Source organism: Pristiophorus japonicus, unplaced genomic scaffold (assembly GCF_044704955.1).
Source record: "Pristiophorus japonicus isolate sPriJap1 unplaced genomic scaffold, sPriJap1.hap1 HAP1_SCAFFOLD_471, whole genome shotgun sequence".
Lineage (NCBI taxonomy): Eukaryota > Metazoa > Chordata > Chondrichthyes > Pristiophoridae > Pristiophorus > Pristiophorus japonicus.
Window position 1 is genome coordinate 102,187 of NW_027254376.1, and position 16,072 is coordinate 118,258.

The 16,072-nt window shown below is 51.6% G+C and overlaps 1 protein-coding gene across 1 annotated transcript in view; it reads left to right on the top strand.

Moving 5' to 3' along the window:
• Nucleotides 1-16,072, top strand: part of LOC139252633 (phosphofurin acidic cluster sorting protein 2-like) — a 469,430-nt gene that overhangs the window by 86,738 nt on the left and 366,620 nt on the right. Inside the window, exon 11 of the mRNA XM_070873440.1 lies at nucleotides 8,215-8,321. Within this exon, the coding sequence (XP_070729541.1) occupies nucleotides 8,215-8,321 (107 nt within the window). The remainder of the gene's footprint in view (nucleotides 1-8,214; nucleotides 8,322-16,072) is intronic.

Genomic DNA, 16,072 nt, shown 5'->3' on the forward strand with positions numbered 1-16,072 from the left:
GAGAGAGAGGGCACAGGAGAATGGGACTGAGGGAGAGAGAGGGCACAGGGGAAAGGGACTGAGGGAGAGTGAGGGCACAGGGGAATGGTACTGAGTGAGAGAGAGGGCACAGGGGAATGGGACTGAGGGAGAGAGAGGGCACAGGGAATGGGACTGGTGGGAGAGAGAGAGGGCACAGGGGAATGGGACTGAGGGAGAGAGAGAGGGCACAGGGGAATTGGACTGAGGGAGAGAGGGCACAGGGGAATGGGACTGAGGGAGAGGGAGAGGGCACAGGGGAATGGGACTGAGGGAGAGAGGGCACAGGGGAATGGGACTGAGGGCAGAGAGGGCACAAGGGAATGGGACTGAGGGAGAGAGGGCACAGGGGAATGGGACTGAGGGAGAGGGAGAGGGCACAGGGGAATGGGACTGAGGGAGAGAGGGCACAGGGGAATGGGACTGAGGGCAGAGAGGGCACAAGGGAATGGGACTGAGGGAGAGAGGGCACAGGGGAATGGGACTGAGGGCAGAGAGGGCACAAGGGAATGGGACTGAGGGAGAGAGGGCACAGGGGAATGGGACTGAGGGAGAGAGAGGGCACAGGGGAATGGGACTGAGGGAGAGAGAGAGGGCACAGGGGAATGGGACTGAGGGAGAGAGAGGGCACAGGGAATGGGACTGAGGGAGAGAGAGGGCACAGGGGAATGGGACTGAGGGAGAGAGGGCACAGGGGAATGGGACTGAGGGAGAGAGGGCACAGGGGAATGGGACTGAGGGAGAGAGAGGGCACAGGGGAATGGGACTGAGGGAGAGAGGGCACAGGGGAATGGGACTGAGGGAGAGAGAGGCCACAGGGGAATGGGACTGAGGGCGAGAGAGGGCAGAGGGGAATGGGACTGAGGGAGAGAGAGAGGGCACAGGGGAATGGGACTGAGGGAGAGAGAGAGGGCACAGGGGAATGGGACTGAGGGAGAGAGAGGGCACAGGGGAATGGGACTGAGGGAGAGAGGGCACAGGGGAATGAGACTGAGGGAGAGAGAGGGCAGAGGGGAATGGGACTGAGGGAGAGAGTGGGTACAGGGGAATGGGACTGAGGGAGTGAGAGAGGGCACAGGGGAATGGGACTGAGGGAGAGAGAGGGCACAGGGGAATGGGACTGAGGGAGTGAGAGAGGGCACAGGGGAATGGGACTGAGGGAGAGAGTGGGTACAGGGGAATGGGACTGAGGGAGAGAGAGGGCACAGGGGAATGGGACTGAGGGAGTGAGAGAGGGCACAGGGGAATGGGACTGAGGGAGAGAGTGGGTACAGGGGAATGGGACTGAGGGAGAGAGAGGGCACAGGGGAATGGGACTGAGGGAGAGAGAGGGCACAGGGGAATGGGACTGAGGGAAAGAGAGGGCACAGGGGAATGGGACTGAGGGAGAGAGAGAGGGCACAGGGAATGGGACTGGAGGGAGAGAGAGAGGGCACAGGGGAATGGGACTGAGGGAGAGAGAGGGCACAGGGGAATGGGACTGAGGGAGAGAGAGGGCACAGGGGAATGGGACTGAGGGAGAGAGAGGGCACAGGGGAGTGGGACTGAGGGAGAGAGGGCACAGGGGAATGGGACTGAGGGAGAGAGAGGGCACAGGGGAGTGGGACTGAGGGAGAGAGAGGGCACAGGGGAATGGGACTGAGGGAGAGAGAGGGCACAGGGGAATGGGACTGAGGGAGAGGGCACAGGGGAATGGGACTGAGGGAGAGAGAGGGCACAGGGGAGTGGGACTGAGGGAGAGAGAGGGCACAGGGGAGTGGGACTGAGGGAGAGAGGGCACAGGGGAATGGGACTGAGGGAGAGAGGGCACAGGGGAATGGGACTGAGGGAGAGAGGGCACAGGGGAATGGGACTGAGGGAGAGAGAGGGCACAGGGGAGTGGGACTGAGGGAGAGAGGGCACAGGGGAATGGGACTGAGGGAGAGAGGGCACAGGGGAGTGGGACTGAGGGAGAGAGGGCACAGGGGAATGGGACTGAGGGAGAGAGGGCACAGGGGAATGGGACTGAGGGAGAGAGGGCACGGGGTGATGGGTTCAATGGCCTCGATATGCAGTAGGATTCTCTGGGATAGGAATTTTGTGCCCATTTTCTGGATGGTAAACGGGCAGGAATGTATAATTTTGCATGGATACGCCACGTTAGCCTGGGGTCTAAAACCAAACTCTGTGGCAGCTGCTTCGAGCGGGTATTCGCCTTTTGCCGATGGTAATAAGGGCCTAACGCCTGTTTGAGGAGCCTGCGGGGCAATTGAGCTGCTCTCTTTACTCAGCTTTTAGTAATGTGGTTCCAGGCAGCATTACTGCTGGGCGCTTCCTGCCACGATCACCACCACCCCACCCCTTCCTGTACCCCCAGAACCCCACCACTTCCTGTACCCCCAGAACCCCACCCCTTCCTGTACCCCCAGAACCCCACCCCTTCCTGTACCCCCAGAACCCCACCACTTCCTGTACCCCCAGAACCACGCCCCTTCCTGTACCCCCAGAACCACATCCCTTCCTGTACCCCCAGAACCCCACCACTTCCTGTACCCCCAGAACCCCACCCCTTCCTGTACCCCCAGAACCCCACCCCTTCCTGTACCCCCAGAACCCCACCCCTTCCTGTACCCCCAGAACCCCACCCCTTCCTGTACCCCCAGAACCACATCCCTTCCTGTACCCCCAGAACCACATCCCTTCCTGTACCCCCAGAACCCCACCCCTTCCTGTACCCCCAGAACCCCACCCCTTCCTGTACCCCCAGAACCACACCCCTTCCTGTACCCCCAGAACCACACCCCTTCCTGTACCCCCAGAACCACACCCCTTCCTGTACACCCAGAACCCCACCACTTCCTGTACCCCCAGAACCCCACCACTTCCTGTACCCCCAGAACCCCACCACTTCCTGTACCCCCAGAACCACACCCCTTCCTGTACCCCCAGAACCACACCCCTTCCTGTACCCCCAGAACCCCACCACTTCCTGTACCCCCAGAACCACACCCCTTCCTGTACCCCCAGAACCACACCCCTTCCTGTACCCCCAGAACCCCACCACTTCCTGTACCCCCAGAACCCCATCCCTTCTTGTACCCCCAGAACCACATCCCTTCCTGTACCCCCAGAACCCCACCCCTTCCTGTACCCCCAGAACCACACCCCTTCCTGTACCCCCAGAACCCCACCACTTCCTGTACCCCCAGAACCCCATCCCTTCTTGTACCCCCAGAACCACATCCCTTCCTGTACCCCCAGAACCCCACCCCTTCCTGTACCCCCAGAACCACACCCCTTCCTGTACCCCCAGAACCCCACCACTTCCTGTACCCCCAGAACCACACCCCTTCCTGTACCCCCAGAACCCCACCACTTCCTGTACCCCCAGAACCACACCCCTTCCTGTACCCCCAGAACCCCACCCCTTCCTGTACCCCCAGAACCACACCCCTTCCTGTACCCCCAGAACCACACCCCTTCCTGTACCCCCAGAACCACACCCCTTCCTGTACACCCAGAACCCCACCCCTTCCTGTACCCCCAGAACCACACCCCTTCCTGTACCCCCAGAACCACGCCCCTTCCTGTACCCCCAGAACCCCACCCCTTCCTGTACCCCCAGAACCACACCCCTTCCTGTACCCCCAGAACCACACCCCTTCCTGTACCCCCAGAACCACACCCCTTCCTGTACACCCAGAACCCCACCCCTTCCTGTACCCCCAGAACCACACCCCTTCCTGTACCCCCAGAACCACGCCCCTTCCTGTACCCCCAGAACCCCACCCCTTCCTGTACCCCCAGAGCCCCACCACTTCCTGTACCCCCAGAACCACGCCCCTTCCTGTACCCCCAGGACCCCACCCCTTCCTGTACCCCCAGAACCCCATCACTTCCTGTACCCCCAGAACCCCACCCCTTCCTGTACCCCCAGAACCACGCCCCTTCCTGTACCCCCAGAACCCCACCCCTTCCTGTACCCCCAGAGCCCCACCACTTCCTGTACCCCCAGAACCACGCCCCTTCCTGTACCCCCAGAACCCCACCCCTTCCTGTACCCCCAGAGCCCCACCACTTCCTGTACCCCCAGAACCACGCCCCTTCCTGTACCCCCAGAAACCCACCCCTTCCTGTACCCCCAGAACCACACCCCTTCTTGTACCCCAGAAATCCACCCCTTCCTGTACCCCCAGAACCACACCCCTTCCTGTACCCCCAGAATCCCACCCCTTCCTGTACCCCCAGAACCACGCCCCTTCCTGTACCCCCAGAACCACACCCCTTCCTGTACCCCCAGAACCCCACCCCTTCCTGTACCCCCAGCACCACACCCCTTCCTGTACCCCCATAACCACACCCCTTCTTGTACCCCCAGAACCACACTCCTTCTTGTACCCCCAGAACCACACCCCTTCTTGGTACCCCAGAACCCCACCCCTTCCTGTACCCCCAGAACCACACCCCCTTCCTGTACCCCCAGAACCACAACCCTTCCTGTACCCCAGAACCACACCCCTTCCTGTACCCCCATAACCCCACCCCTTCCTGTACCCCCAGAACCACATCCCTTCCTGTACCCCCAGAGCCACATCCCTTCCTGCACCCCCAGAACCCCACCCCTTCCTGTACCCCCAGAACCACACCCCTTCCTGTACCCCCAGAACCACACCCCTTCCTGTACCCCCAACCACACCCCTTCCTGTACCCCCATAACCACACCCTTTCCTGTACCTCCAGAACCGCACCCTTTCCTGTACCCCCAAACACACCCCTTCCTGTACCCTCAGAACCACACCCCTTCCTGTACCCCCAGAACCACACCCCTTCCTGTACCCCCAGAACCACATCCCTTCCTGTACCCCCAACCTCACCCCTTCCTGTACCCCCAGAACCCCATCCCTTCCTGTACCCCCGGAACCCCATCCCTTCCTGTCCCCCCAGAACCACACCCCTTCCTGTACCCCCCGAACCCCACCCCTTTCTGTACCCCCCGAACCACACCCCTTCCTGTACCCCCAGAACCCCACCCCTTCCTGCAACTCCCCCCCCCCCGTTCCTGCAGTCCTCTCCTCTCTGCCCCACCCACCACCCCCACTCCCGACCCCCCGGGCCTGGGACTCACCGAGGTCGCTACCAGCGAAGCGAGCGGCCCAAAGATCCGTCCCCCTCCAAAGTGAACTGCCTATGTGAGCATGGCAGGCTCTATGTGAGGCTTCACAGCAAACAGAGCACTTGTTAAAGTGTGCTCACTGTTCTACATCAGGCCTTAGATATATGAGCAGGAGTCGGCCATTCGGCCCCTCGAGCCTGCTCCGCCATTCAATGAGATCATGGCTGATCTGATCATGGACTCAGCTCCACTTCCCCGCCCGCTCCCCATAACCCTTTACTCCACGTTGAATATAGTCAATGACCCAGCCTCCACAGCTCTCTGGGGCAGAGAATTCCACAGATTTACAACCCTCATCTCCGTCTTAAATGGCCGTCCCCTTATTCTGAACCTATGCCCCCTAGTTCCAGATTCCCCCACGGGGGGGAAACATCCTCTCTGCATCTACCCTGTCGAGCCCCCTCAGAATCCTACACTTTTCAATAAGATCACCTCTCATTCTTCTAAACTCCAATGAGTTATAATGTAGGAAATGCGGCAGCCAATTGACTCACAGCAAGATCCCACACAGCAATGTGACGATGGAAGCTGAGCTCTGGCTGTCCGAGTACTAACATCCATTTTTTTTGTGGAAAACTTTAATTGGTTCTCAGTATGGAGAGCTTCACCAACCGAGCTCCACATTCGGCAACGCCTCAAATTTAAAATTCTCATGTTCCAATCACTCCATGGCCTCGCCCCCCCGATCCCCCTCCCTATCTCTGTAATCTCCTCCAGCCCCACAACCCCCCGAGATATCTGCACTCCTCTATTTCTGGCATCTTCAGCATCCTCGATTTTGGCCTTCAGCTGCCGAGACCCTAAGCTCTGAAATTCCCTTCCTAAACCTCTCTACTGCCCTCTCCATCTTTATGACGCTCCTTGAAACCTACCTCTTTGACCAAGCTTTTGGTCAGCTGTCCCAATATGTCCTTATGTAGCTCGGTGTCACTTTCTGCCTGACACTGCTCCCGTGAAGCACCCTGGGATGTTTTACCACATGTGGCTCAGTGGGCAGCACTCTCACCTCTGAGTCAGAAGGTTGTGGGTTCAAGCCCCACTCCAGGAACATGAGCACAAAAAAAATCTAGGCTGACACTTCAGTGCAGTACTGAGGGAGCGTTGCACTGTCAGAGGGGCAGTGCTGTGGGAGTGCCGCACTGTCGGAGGGGCAGTGCTGTGGGAGTGCCGCACTGTCGGAGGAGCAGTACTGAGGGAGCCCCGCATTGTCGGAGTGGCAGTATTGAGGGAGCCCCACACTATTGGAGGGGCAGTACTGAGGGAGCACCCCACTGTCGGAGGGGCAGTATTGAGGGAGTGCCGCACTGTTGGTGGGACAGTACTGAGTGAGCGCTGCACTGTTGGAGGGGCAGTACTGAGGGAGTGCCGCACTGTTGGTGGGACAGTACTGAGGGAGTGCTGCACTATCAGAGGGGCAGTACTGAGGGAGTGCCGCACTGTTGGTGGGACAGTACTGAGGGAGTGCTGCACTATCGGAGATGCCATCTTTCAGATGAGACGTTAAACCGAGGCTCCGTCTGCTCTCTCAGGTGGATGTAAAAGATCCCAGGGCACTATTCCGAAGAAGAGCAGGGGAGTCATCCCCGGTGTCCTGACCAATATTTATCCCTCAATCAACATAACAAAGAAACAGAATAACTGGTCATTGTCACATTGCTGTGTGTGGGAGCTTGCTATGCGCAAATTGGCTGCTGTGTTTTCTTACAATACAACAGTGACTACACTTCAAAAAGTACTTCATTGGCTGCAAAGCGTTTTGAGACGTCCGATGGTCGCGAAAGGTGCTATAGAAATGCAAGTCTTTCTTTCACGTTAAATGTGCTGTATAGAAACATAGAAACATAGGGGCCCTTCGAGCCTGCACCACCATTCAATATGATCATGGCTGATCATTCCCTCAGTATCCCTTTCCTGCTTTCTCTCCATACCCCTTGATCCCTTTAGTCGTACGGGCCATATCTAACTCCCTCTTAAATATATCCAATGAACTGGTATCAACAACTCTCTGCGGCAGGGAATGCCAGAGGTTAACAACTCTCTGAGTGAAGAAGTTTCTCCTCATCTCTGTCCTAAATGGCCTACCCCTTATTCTTAGACTGTGACCCCTGGTTCTGGACTTCCCCAACATCGGGAACATTCTTCCTGCATCTAACCTGTCCAGTCCCGTCAGAATTTTATATGTTTCTATGAGATACTCTCTCACCCTTCTAAACTCCAGTGAATACAGACCCAGTCAATCCATTCTCTCCTCATATGTCAGTCCAGCCATCCCGGGAATCAGTCTGGTGAACTTTTGCTGCACTCCCTCAATAGCAATAGTAGGAGACCAAAACTGAACACAATATTCCAGGTGAGGCCTCACCAAGGCCCTGTACAACTGCAGTAAGACCTCCCTGCTCCTATACTCAAATCCCCTAGCTATGAAGGCCAACATACCATTTGCCTTCTTAACCGCTTGCTGTACCTGCATGCCAACTTTCAATGACTGATGTACCATAACACCCAGGTCTCGTTGCACCTCCCCTTTTCCTAATCTGTCACCATTCAGATAATAATCTGCCTTCCTGTTTTTGCCACCAAAATGGATAACCTCACATTTATACACATTATACTGCATCTGCCATGCATTTGCCCACTCACCTAACCTGTCCAAGTCACCCTGCAGCCTCTTAGCATCCTCCTCACAGCTCACACCGCCACCCAGTTTATTGTCATCTGCAAACTTGGAGATATTACACTCAATTCCTTCATCTAAATCGTTAATGTATATTGTAAATAGCTGGGGTCCCAGCACTGAGCCCTGCGGTACCCCACTAGTCACTGCCTGCCATTCTGAAAAGGACCTGTTTATCCCGACTCTCTGCTTCCTGTCTGCCAACCAGTTCTCTATCCACGTCAGTACATTACCCCCAATACCATGTGCTTTGATTTTGCACACCAATCTCTTGTGTGGGACCTTGTCAAAAGCTTTTGGAAAGTGCAAATATAAAAGCAGTTTGTTGATTGGTTAAATTGACCTGTGTTTGTTGATTGCTTTGTTGCAGTATCTGTATGAGCGACTACAGGAGAAGGGCCAACCGATGGTGTGCATGTGCTCAGCGGCAGATATCCATGCTGCCTTTAACACCATCGTTACAAGAATACAGAGATTGTGAGTAACCAGTGGCCACTGTCAGCTAAAGCTGCAGAGAACTCCCAAACCCCAGCAATACCGGTGTGCTTTCAGTCAGGGCCAGCCGATGGTCCCCCATCTCGAGTTAGCAGGCTGCCGTGCTCTGAGATTCCCGTCCCCAAACCTCCCCCAACTTTCAAAACCTTCCTCAAAACTCACCTGTTTGATCAGATTTCAGGCGCACCGAGTTTCCCTCCTCTCAGCTCCTGCATGGCTCCCCACTTTCTCCTTTTTAAAGGGCCCTGGGCGTTTCAGTAACGTACAGGCATTATGCAAATGTGAGCTCTCCACACGGACTGCAGCGGCTCAAGAAGGCAGCTCGCGAGGGGCAACTAGGGATGGGCAATAAATGCCGGCCCTGCCAGCGACACACACTTCCTGGGAATGGTTTTTGGTTTAAATTGCTGCTGCTGTTCTTGAGACAAATCGTCAGTCATTATTAGTCAAAGCAAACTGAGTAGTGACACCACGGTGTCAGCCAATATGTTCGAGGCAGAGCGGGACTTACGGCAGAATAAGGGGCCGCCCATTTAAAACTGAGATGAGGAGGAATTTCTTCTCTCAGAAGATTGTAAATCTGTGGAATTCTCTGCCCCAGAGAGCTGTGGAGGCTGGGTCATTGAATATATTTAAGGCGGAGATAGACAGATTTTTGAGCGATAAGGGAGTAAAGGGTTATGGAGAGTGGGCAGGGAGGTGGAGCTGAGTCCATGATCAGATCAGCCATGATTGTATTGAATAGCGGAGCAGGCTCAAGGGGGCGTATAGCCTACTCCTGCTCCTATTTCTTATGTTCTTAAACAGAGTCTATTCACGCAGCAAACAGAGTCTCTTTATTCAGCAACTGAAGGCTCACCAGACTGATCCCTGGGATGAGAGGGTTGTCCTGTGAGGAGAGATTGAGTAGATTAAGCCTCTACACTCTGGAGTTTAGAAGAATGAGAGGTGATCTCATTGAGATGATTTCTGAGGGGTCTTGACAGGGTAGATGCAGGGAGGGTGTTTCCCCTGGGCTGGGGAGTCTAGAACCAGGGGTCACAGTCTCAGAATCAGGGGTCGGCCATTTAGGATTGAGATGAGGAGAAATTTCTTCACTCAGAGGGTTGTGAATCTCTGGAGTTCTCTACGCGAAAGGTCTGTGGATGCTGAGTCGATGAGCTTATTCAAGACAGAGATCGATAGATCTTTGGATTCTAGGGGAATCCAGGGATATGGAGATCGGGCGGGAAAGAACATAAGAAATCGGAGCAGGAGTAGGCCATACGGCCCCTCGAGCCTGCTCCGCCATTCAATAAGATCATGGCTGATCTGATCATGGACTCAGCTCCACTTCCCCGCCCGCTCCCCATTATCCCTTATCCCCTTATCATTTAAGAAACTGTCTATTTCTGTCTTAAATGTATTTAATTCAATTCAAATTCTGACGGGTTTAGACAGGTTAGATGCAGGAAGAATGTTCCCGATGTTGGGGAAGTCCAGAACCAGGGGTCACAGTCTAAGGATAAGGGGTAAGCCATTTAGGACCGAGATGAGGAGAAACTTCTTCACCCAGAGAGTGGTGAACCTGTGGAATTCTCTACCACAGAAAGTAGTTGAGGCCAATTCACTAAATATATTCAAAAGGGAGTTAGATGAAGTCATAGAAAACATAGAAACATAGAAAATAGGTGCAGGAGTAGGCCATTCGGCCCTTCTAGCCTGCACCGCCATTCAATGAGTTCATGGCTGAACATGCAACTTCAGTACCCCATTCCCGCTTTCTCACCATACCCCTTGATTCCCCTAGTAGTAAGGACTTCATCTAACTCCTTTTTGAATATAGAAATATAAGTCCTTACTACTCGGGGGATCAAGGGGTATGGCGAGAAAGCAGGAATAGGGTACTGAAGTTGCATGTTCAGCGGTGCAGGCTAGAAGGGCTGAATGGCCTACTCCACCTATTTTCTATGTTTCTATGTCCCAGCTTCCACAGCTCTCTGAGGCAGTGAATTCCACAGATTTACAACCCTCTGAGAGAATACATTTCTCCTCATCTTTTAAATGGGCAGCCCCTTATTTTAAGATCATGCCCTCTAGTTCGACTCTCCCCTATCAGTGGAGACATTCTCTTTGCATCCACCTTGTCAAGCCCCCTCATAATCTTATACGTTTCGATAAGATCACCTCTCATTCTTCTGAATTCCAATGAGTAGAGGCCCAATCTACTCAACCTTTCCTCATAAGTCAACTCCCTCATCTCCGGTATCAACCGAGTGAACCTTTTCTGAAAAACGAAAAGGGCCACATTACAGCAAAATCCTAAAGGGGCAAAGTGTGTTAAAAAGACAAGCCTGAAGGCTCTGAGCCTCAATGTGAGGAGTATTCGGAATAAGGTGGATGAATTAACTGCGCAGATAGCAGTTAACGGATATGATGTAATTGGTATCACGGAGACATGGCTCCAGGGTGACCAAGGCTGGGAACTCAACATCCAGGGGTATTCAACATTTAGGAAGGATAGACAGAGAGGAAAAGGAGGCGGGGTGGCGTTGCTGGTTAAAGATGAAATCAATGCAATAGTAAGGAAGGACATTAGCCTGGATGATGTGGAATCGGTATGGGTGGAGCTACGGAATACCAAAGGGCAGAAAACGCTAGTGGGAGTTGTGTACAGACCAACAAACAGTAGTAGTGAGGTTGGGGACAGCATCAAACAAGAAATAAGGGATGTGTGCAATAAAGGTACAGCAGTTATCATGGGCGACTTTAATTTACATATAGATTGGGCTAACCAAACTGGTAGCAGTGAGGTGGAAGAGGATTTCTTGGAGTGTATTAGGGATGGTTTTCTTGACCAATATGTTGAGGAACCAACTAGGGAGCTGGGCATCCTAGACTGGATGATGTGTAATGAGAAAGGACTAATTAGCAATCTTGTTGTGCGAGGCCCCTTGGGGAAGAGTGACCATAATATGGTAGAATTCTTTATTAAGATGGAGAGTGACAGAGTTAATTCAGAAACTAGGGTCCTGAACTTAAGAAAAGGTAACTTCGATGGTATGAGGCGTGAATTGGCTAGAATAGACTGGCAAATGATACTTAAAGGGTTGACGGTGGATAGGCAATGGCAAATATTTAAAGATCACATGGATGAACTTCAGCAATTGTACATCCCTGTCTGGAGTAAAAAATAAAACGGAGAAGGTGGCTCAACCGTGGCTAACAAGGGAAATTAAGGATAGTGTTAAAACCATGGAAGAGGCATATAAATTGGCTAGAAAAAGCAACAAACCTGAGGACTGAGAGAAATTTAGAATTCAACAGAGGAGGACGAAAGATTTAATTAAGAGGGGGAAAATAGAGTACGCAAGGAAGTTGCAGGGAACATAAAAACGGACTGCTAAAGCTTCTATAAATATGTGAAGAGAAAAAGATTAGTGAAGACAAACGTAGGTCCCTTGCAGTCGGATTCAGGTGAATTTATAATGGGGAACAAAGAAATGGCAGACCAGTTGAAATAATACTTCGGTTCTGTCTTCACAAAGGAAGGCACAAATAACCTTCCGAATGTGCTACGGGACAGTGGGTCTAGTGAGAAGGAGGAACTGAAGGATATCCTTATTAGGCAGGAAATTGTGTTCGGGAAATTGATGGGATTGAAGGCCAATAAATCCCTGGGGCCTGATAGCCTGCATCCCAGAGTACTTAAGGAAGTGGCCCGAGAAATAGTGGATGCATTGGTGATCATTTTCCAGCAGTCTATCGACTCTGGATCAGTTCCTATGGACTGGAGGGTAGCTAATGTAACCTCAATTTTTAAAAAAGGAGGGAGAGAGAAAGCGGGTAATTATAGACCGGTCAGCCTGACATCAGTAGTGGGGAAAATGTTGGAATCAATTATTAAGGATGTAATAGCAGCGCATTTGGAAAGCAGTGACAGGATCGGTCCAAGTCAGCATGGATTTATGAAAGGGAAATCATGCTTGACAAATCTTCTGGAATTTTTTGAGGATGTACCTAGCAGAGTGGACAAGGGAGAACCAGTGGATGTGGTGTATTAGGACTTTCAAAAGGCTTTTGACAAGGTCCCACACAAGAGATTGGTGTGCAAAATCAAAGCTCATGGTATTGGGGGTAATGTACTGATGTGGATAGAGAACTGGTTGGCAGACAGGAAGCAGAGAGTCGGGATAAACGGGTCCTTTTCAGAATGGCAGGCAGTGACTAGTGGAGTGCCGCAGGGCTCAGTGCTGGGAACCCCAGCTCTTTACAATATACATCAATGATTTGGATGAAGGAATTGAGTGTAATATCTCCAAGTTTGCAGATGACACTAAACTGGGTGGCGGTGTGAGCTGTGAGGGGGATGCTAAGAGGCTGCAGGGTGACTTGGACAGGTTAGGTGAGTGGGCAAATGCATGGTAGATGCAATATAATGTGGATAAATGTGAGGTTATCCATTTTGGGGGCAAAAACACGAAGGCAGAATATTATATGAATGGCGGCAGATTAGGAAAAGGGAAGGTGCAACGAGACCTGGGTGTCATGGTTCATCGGTCACTGAAAGTTGGCATACAGGTACAGCAGGTGGTGAAGAAGGCAAATGGTATGTTGGCCTTCATAGCGAGAGGATTTGACTATCGGAGCAGGGAGGTCTTGCTGCAGTTGTACAGGGCCTTGGTGAGGCCTCACCTAGAGTATTGTGTTCAGTTTTTGTCTCCTAATCTGAGGAAGGACATTCTTGCTATTGAGGGAGTGCAGCGAAGGTTCACCAGACTGATTGCTGGGATGGCTGGACTGTCATATGAGGAGGGACTGGATCAACTGGGCCTTTATTCACTGGAGTTTAGAAGGATGAGAGGGGATCTCATAGAAACATATAAAATTCTGACGGGATTGGACAGGTTAGATGCGGGAAGAATGTTCCCGATGTTTGGGATGTCCAGAACCAGGGGTCACAGTCTAAGGATAAGGGGTAAGCCATTTAGGACTGAGATGAGGAGAAACTTCTTCACTCAGAGAGTTGTTAACCTGTGGAATTCCCTGCCGCAGAGAGTTGTTGATGCCAGTTCACTGGATATGTTCAAGAGGGAGTTAGATATGGCCCTTATGGCTAAGGGGATCAAGGGGTATGGAGAGAAAGCAGGAAAGGGTACTGAGGGAATGATCAGCCATGATCTTATTGAATGGTGGTGCAGGCTCGAGGGGCCGAATGGCCGACTCCTGCACCTATTTTCTATGTTTCTATGAACTGCCTCCAAGCACGTGTATCCTTTCGTAAATATGGAAACCAAAACTGCACGCAGTATTCCAGATGTGGCCTCACCAATACCCTGTATAACTGTAGCAAGACTTCCCTGCTTTCCATCCCCTTTGCAACAAAGGCCAAGATTCCATCGGCCTTCCTGATCACTTGCTGTACCTGCATACTATCCTTGTGTGTTTCATGCACAAGTACCCCCAGGTCCCGCTGTACTGCAGCACTTTGCAATCTTTCTCCATTTAACTTGCTCTTTGATTTTTTTCTGCGAAAGTGCATGACCTCACACTTTTATAGAAACATAGAAACATAGAAAATAGGTGCAGGAGTAGGTCATTCGGCCCTTCTAGCCTGCACCACCATTCAATGAATTCATGGCTGAACATGCAACTTCAGTACCCCCTTCCTGCTTTCTCGCCATACCCCTTGATCCCCCTAGTAGTAAGGACTTCATCTAACTCCCTTTTGAATATATTTAGTGAATTGGCCTCAACAACTTTATGTGGTAGAGAATTCCACAGGTTCACCACTCTCTGGGTGAAGAAGTTTCTCCTCATCTCGGTCCTAAATGGCTTACCCCTTATCCTTAGACTGTGACCCCTGGTTCTGGACTTCCCCAACATTGGGAACATTCTTCCTGCATCTAACCTGTCTAAACCCGTCAGAATTTTAAACGTTTCTATGAGGTCCCCTCTCATTCTTCTGAACTCCAGTGAATACAAGCCCAGTTGATCCAGTCTTTCTTGATAGGTCAGTCCCACCATCCCGGGAATCAGTCTGGTGAATCTTCGCTGCACTCCCTCAATAGCAAGAATGTCCTTCCTCAAGTTAGGAGACCAAAACTGTACACAATACTCCAGGTGTGGCCTCACCAAGGCCCTGTATAACTGTAGCAACACCTCCCTGCCCCTGTACTCAAATCCCCTCGCTATGAAGGCCAACATGCCATTTGCTTTCTTAACCGCCTGCTGTACCTGCATGCCAACCTTCAATGACTGATGTACCATGATACCCAGGTCTCGTTGCACCTTCCCTTTTCCTAATCTGTCACCATTCAGATAATAGTCTGTCTCTCTATTTTTACCACCAAAGTGGATAACCTCACATTTATCCACATTATACTTCATCTGCCATGCATTTGCCCACTCACCTAACCTATCCAAGTCACTCTGCAGCCTCATAGCATCCTCCTCGCAGCTCACACTGCCACCCAACTTAGTGTCATCCGCAAATTTGGAGATACTACATTTAATCCCCTCGTCCAAATCATTAATGTACAATGTAAACAGCTGGGGCCCCAGCACAGAACCTTGCGGTACCCCACTAGTCACTGCCTGCCATTCTGAAAAGTACCCATTTACTCCTACTCTTTGCTTCCTGTCTGACAACCAGTTCTCAATCCACGTCAGCACACTACCCCCAATCCCATGTGCTTTAACTTTGCACATTAATCTCTTGTGTGGGACCTTGTCGAAAGCCTTATGAAAGTCCAAATACACCACATCAACTGGTTCCCCCTTGTCCAACCTACTGGAAACATCCTCAAAAAATTCCAGAAGTTTTGTCAAGCATGATTTCCCTTTCACAAATCCATGCTGACTTGGACCTATCATGTCACCTCTTTCCAAATGTGCTGCTATGACATCCTTAATAATTGATTCCATCATTTTACCCACTACTGAGGTCAGGCTGACCGGTCTATAATTCCCTGTTTTCTCTCTCCCTCCTTTTTTAAAAAGTGAGGTTACATTGGCTACCCTCCACACCATAGGAACTGATCCAGAGTCAATGGAATGTTGGAAAATGACTGTCAATGCATCCGCTATTTCCAAGGCCACCTCCTTAAGTACTCTTGAATACAGACCATCAGGCCCTGGGGATTTATCGGCCTTCAATCCAATCAATTTCCCCAACATAATTTTCCTACTAATAAAGGTTTCCCGCAGTTCCTCCTTCTTACTAGACCCTCTGACCCCTTTTTTATCCGGAAGGTTGTTTGTGTCCTCCTTCGTGAATACCGAACCAAAGTACTTGTTCAATTGGTCTGCCATTTCTTTGTTCCCAGTTATGACTTCCCCTGATTCTGACTGCAGGGGACCTACGTTTGTCTTTACTAACCTTTGTCTCTTTACATATCTATAGAAGCTTTTGCAGTCCATTTTAATGTTCCCTGCAAGCTTCCTCTCGTACTCTATTTTCCCTGCCCTAATCAAACCCTTTGTCCTCCTCTGCTGAGTTCTAAATTTCTCCCAGTCCCCGGGTTCACTGCTATTTCTGGCCAATTTGTATGCCACTTCCTTGGCTTTAATACTATCCCTGATTTCCCTTGATAGCCACGGTTGAGCCACCTTCTCTTTTTTATTTTTACGCCAGACAGGGATGTACAATTGTTGTAGTTTATCCATGCGATCTCTAAATGTCTGCCATTGCCCATCCATTGTCAACCCCTTAAGTATCATTCGCCAATCTATCCTAGCCAATTCACGCCTCA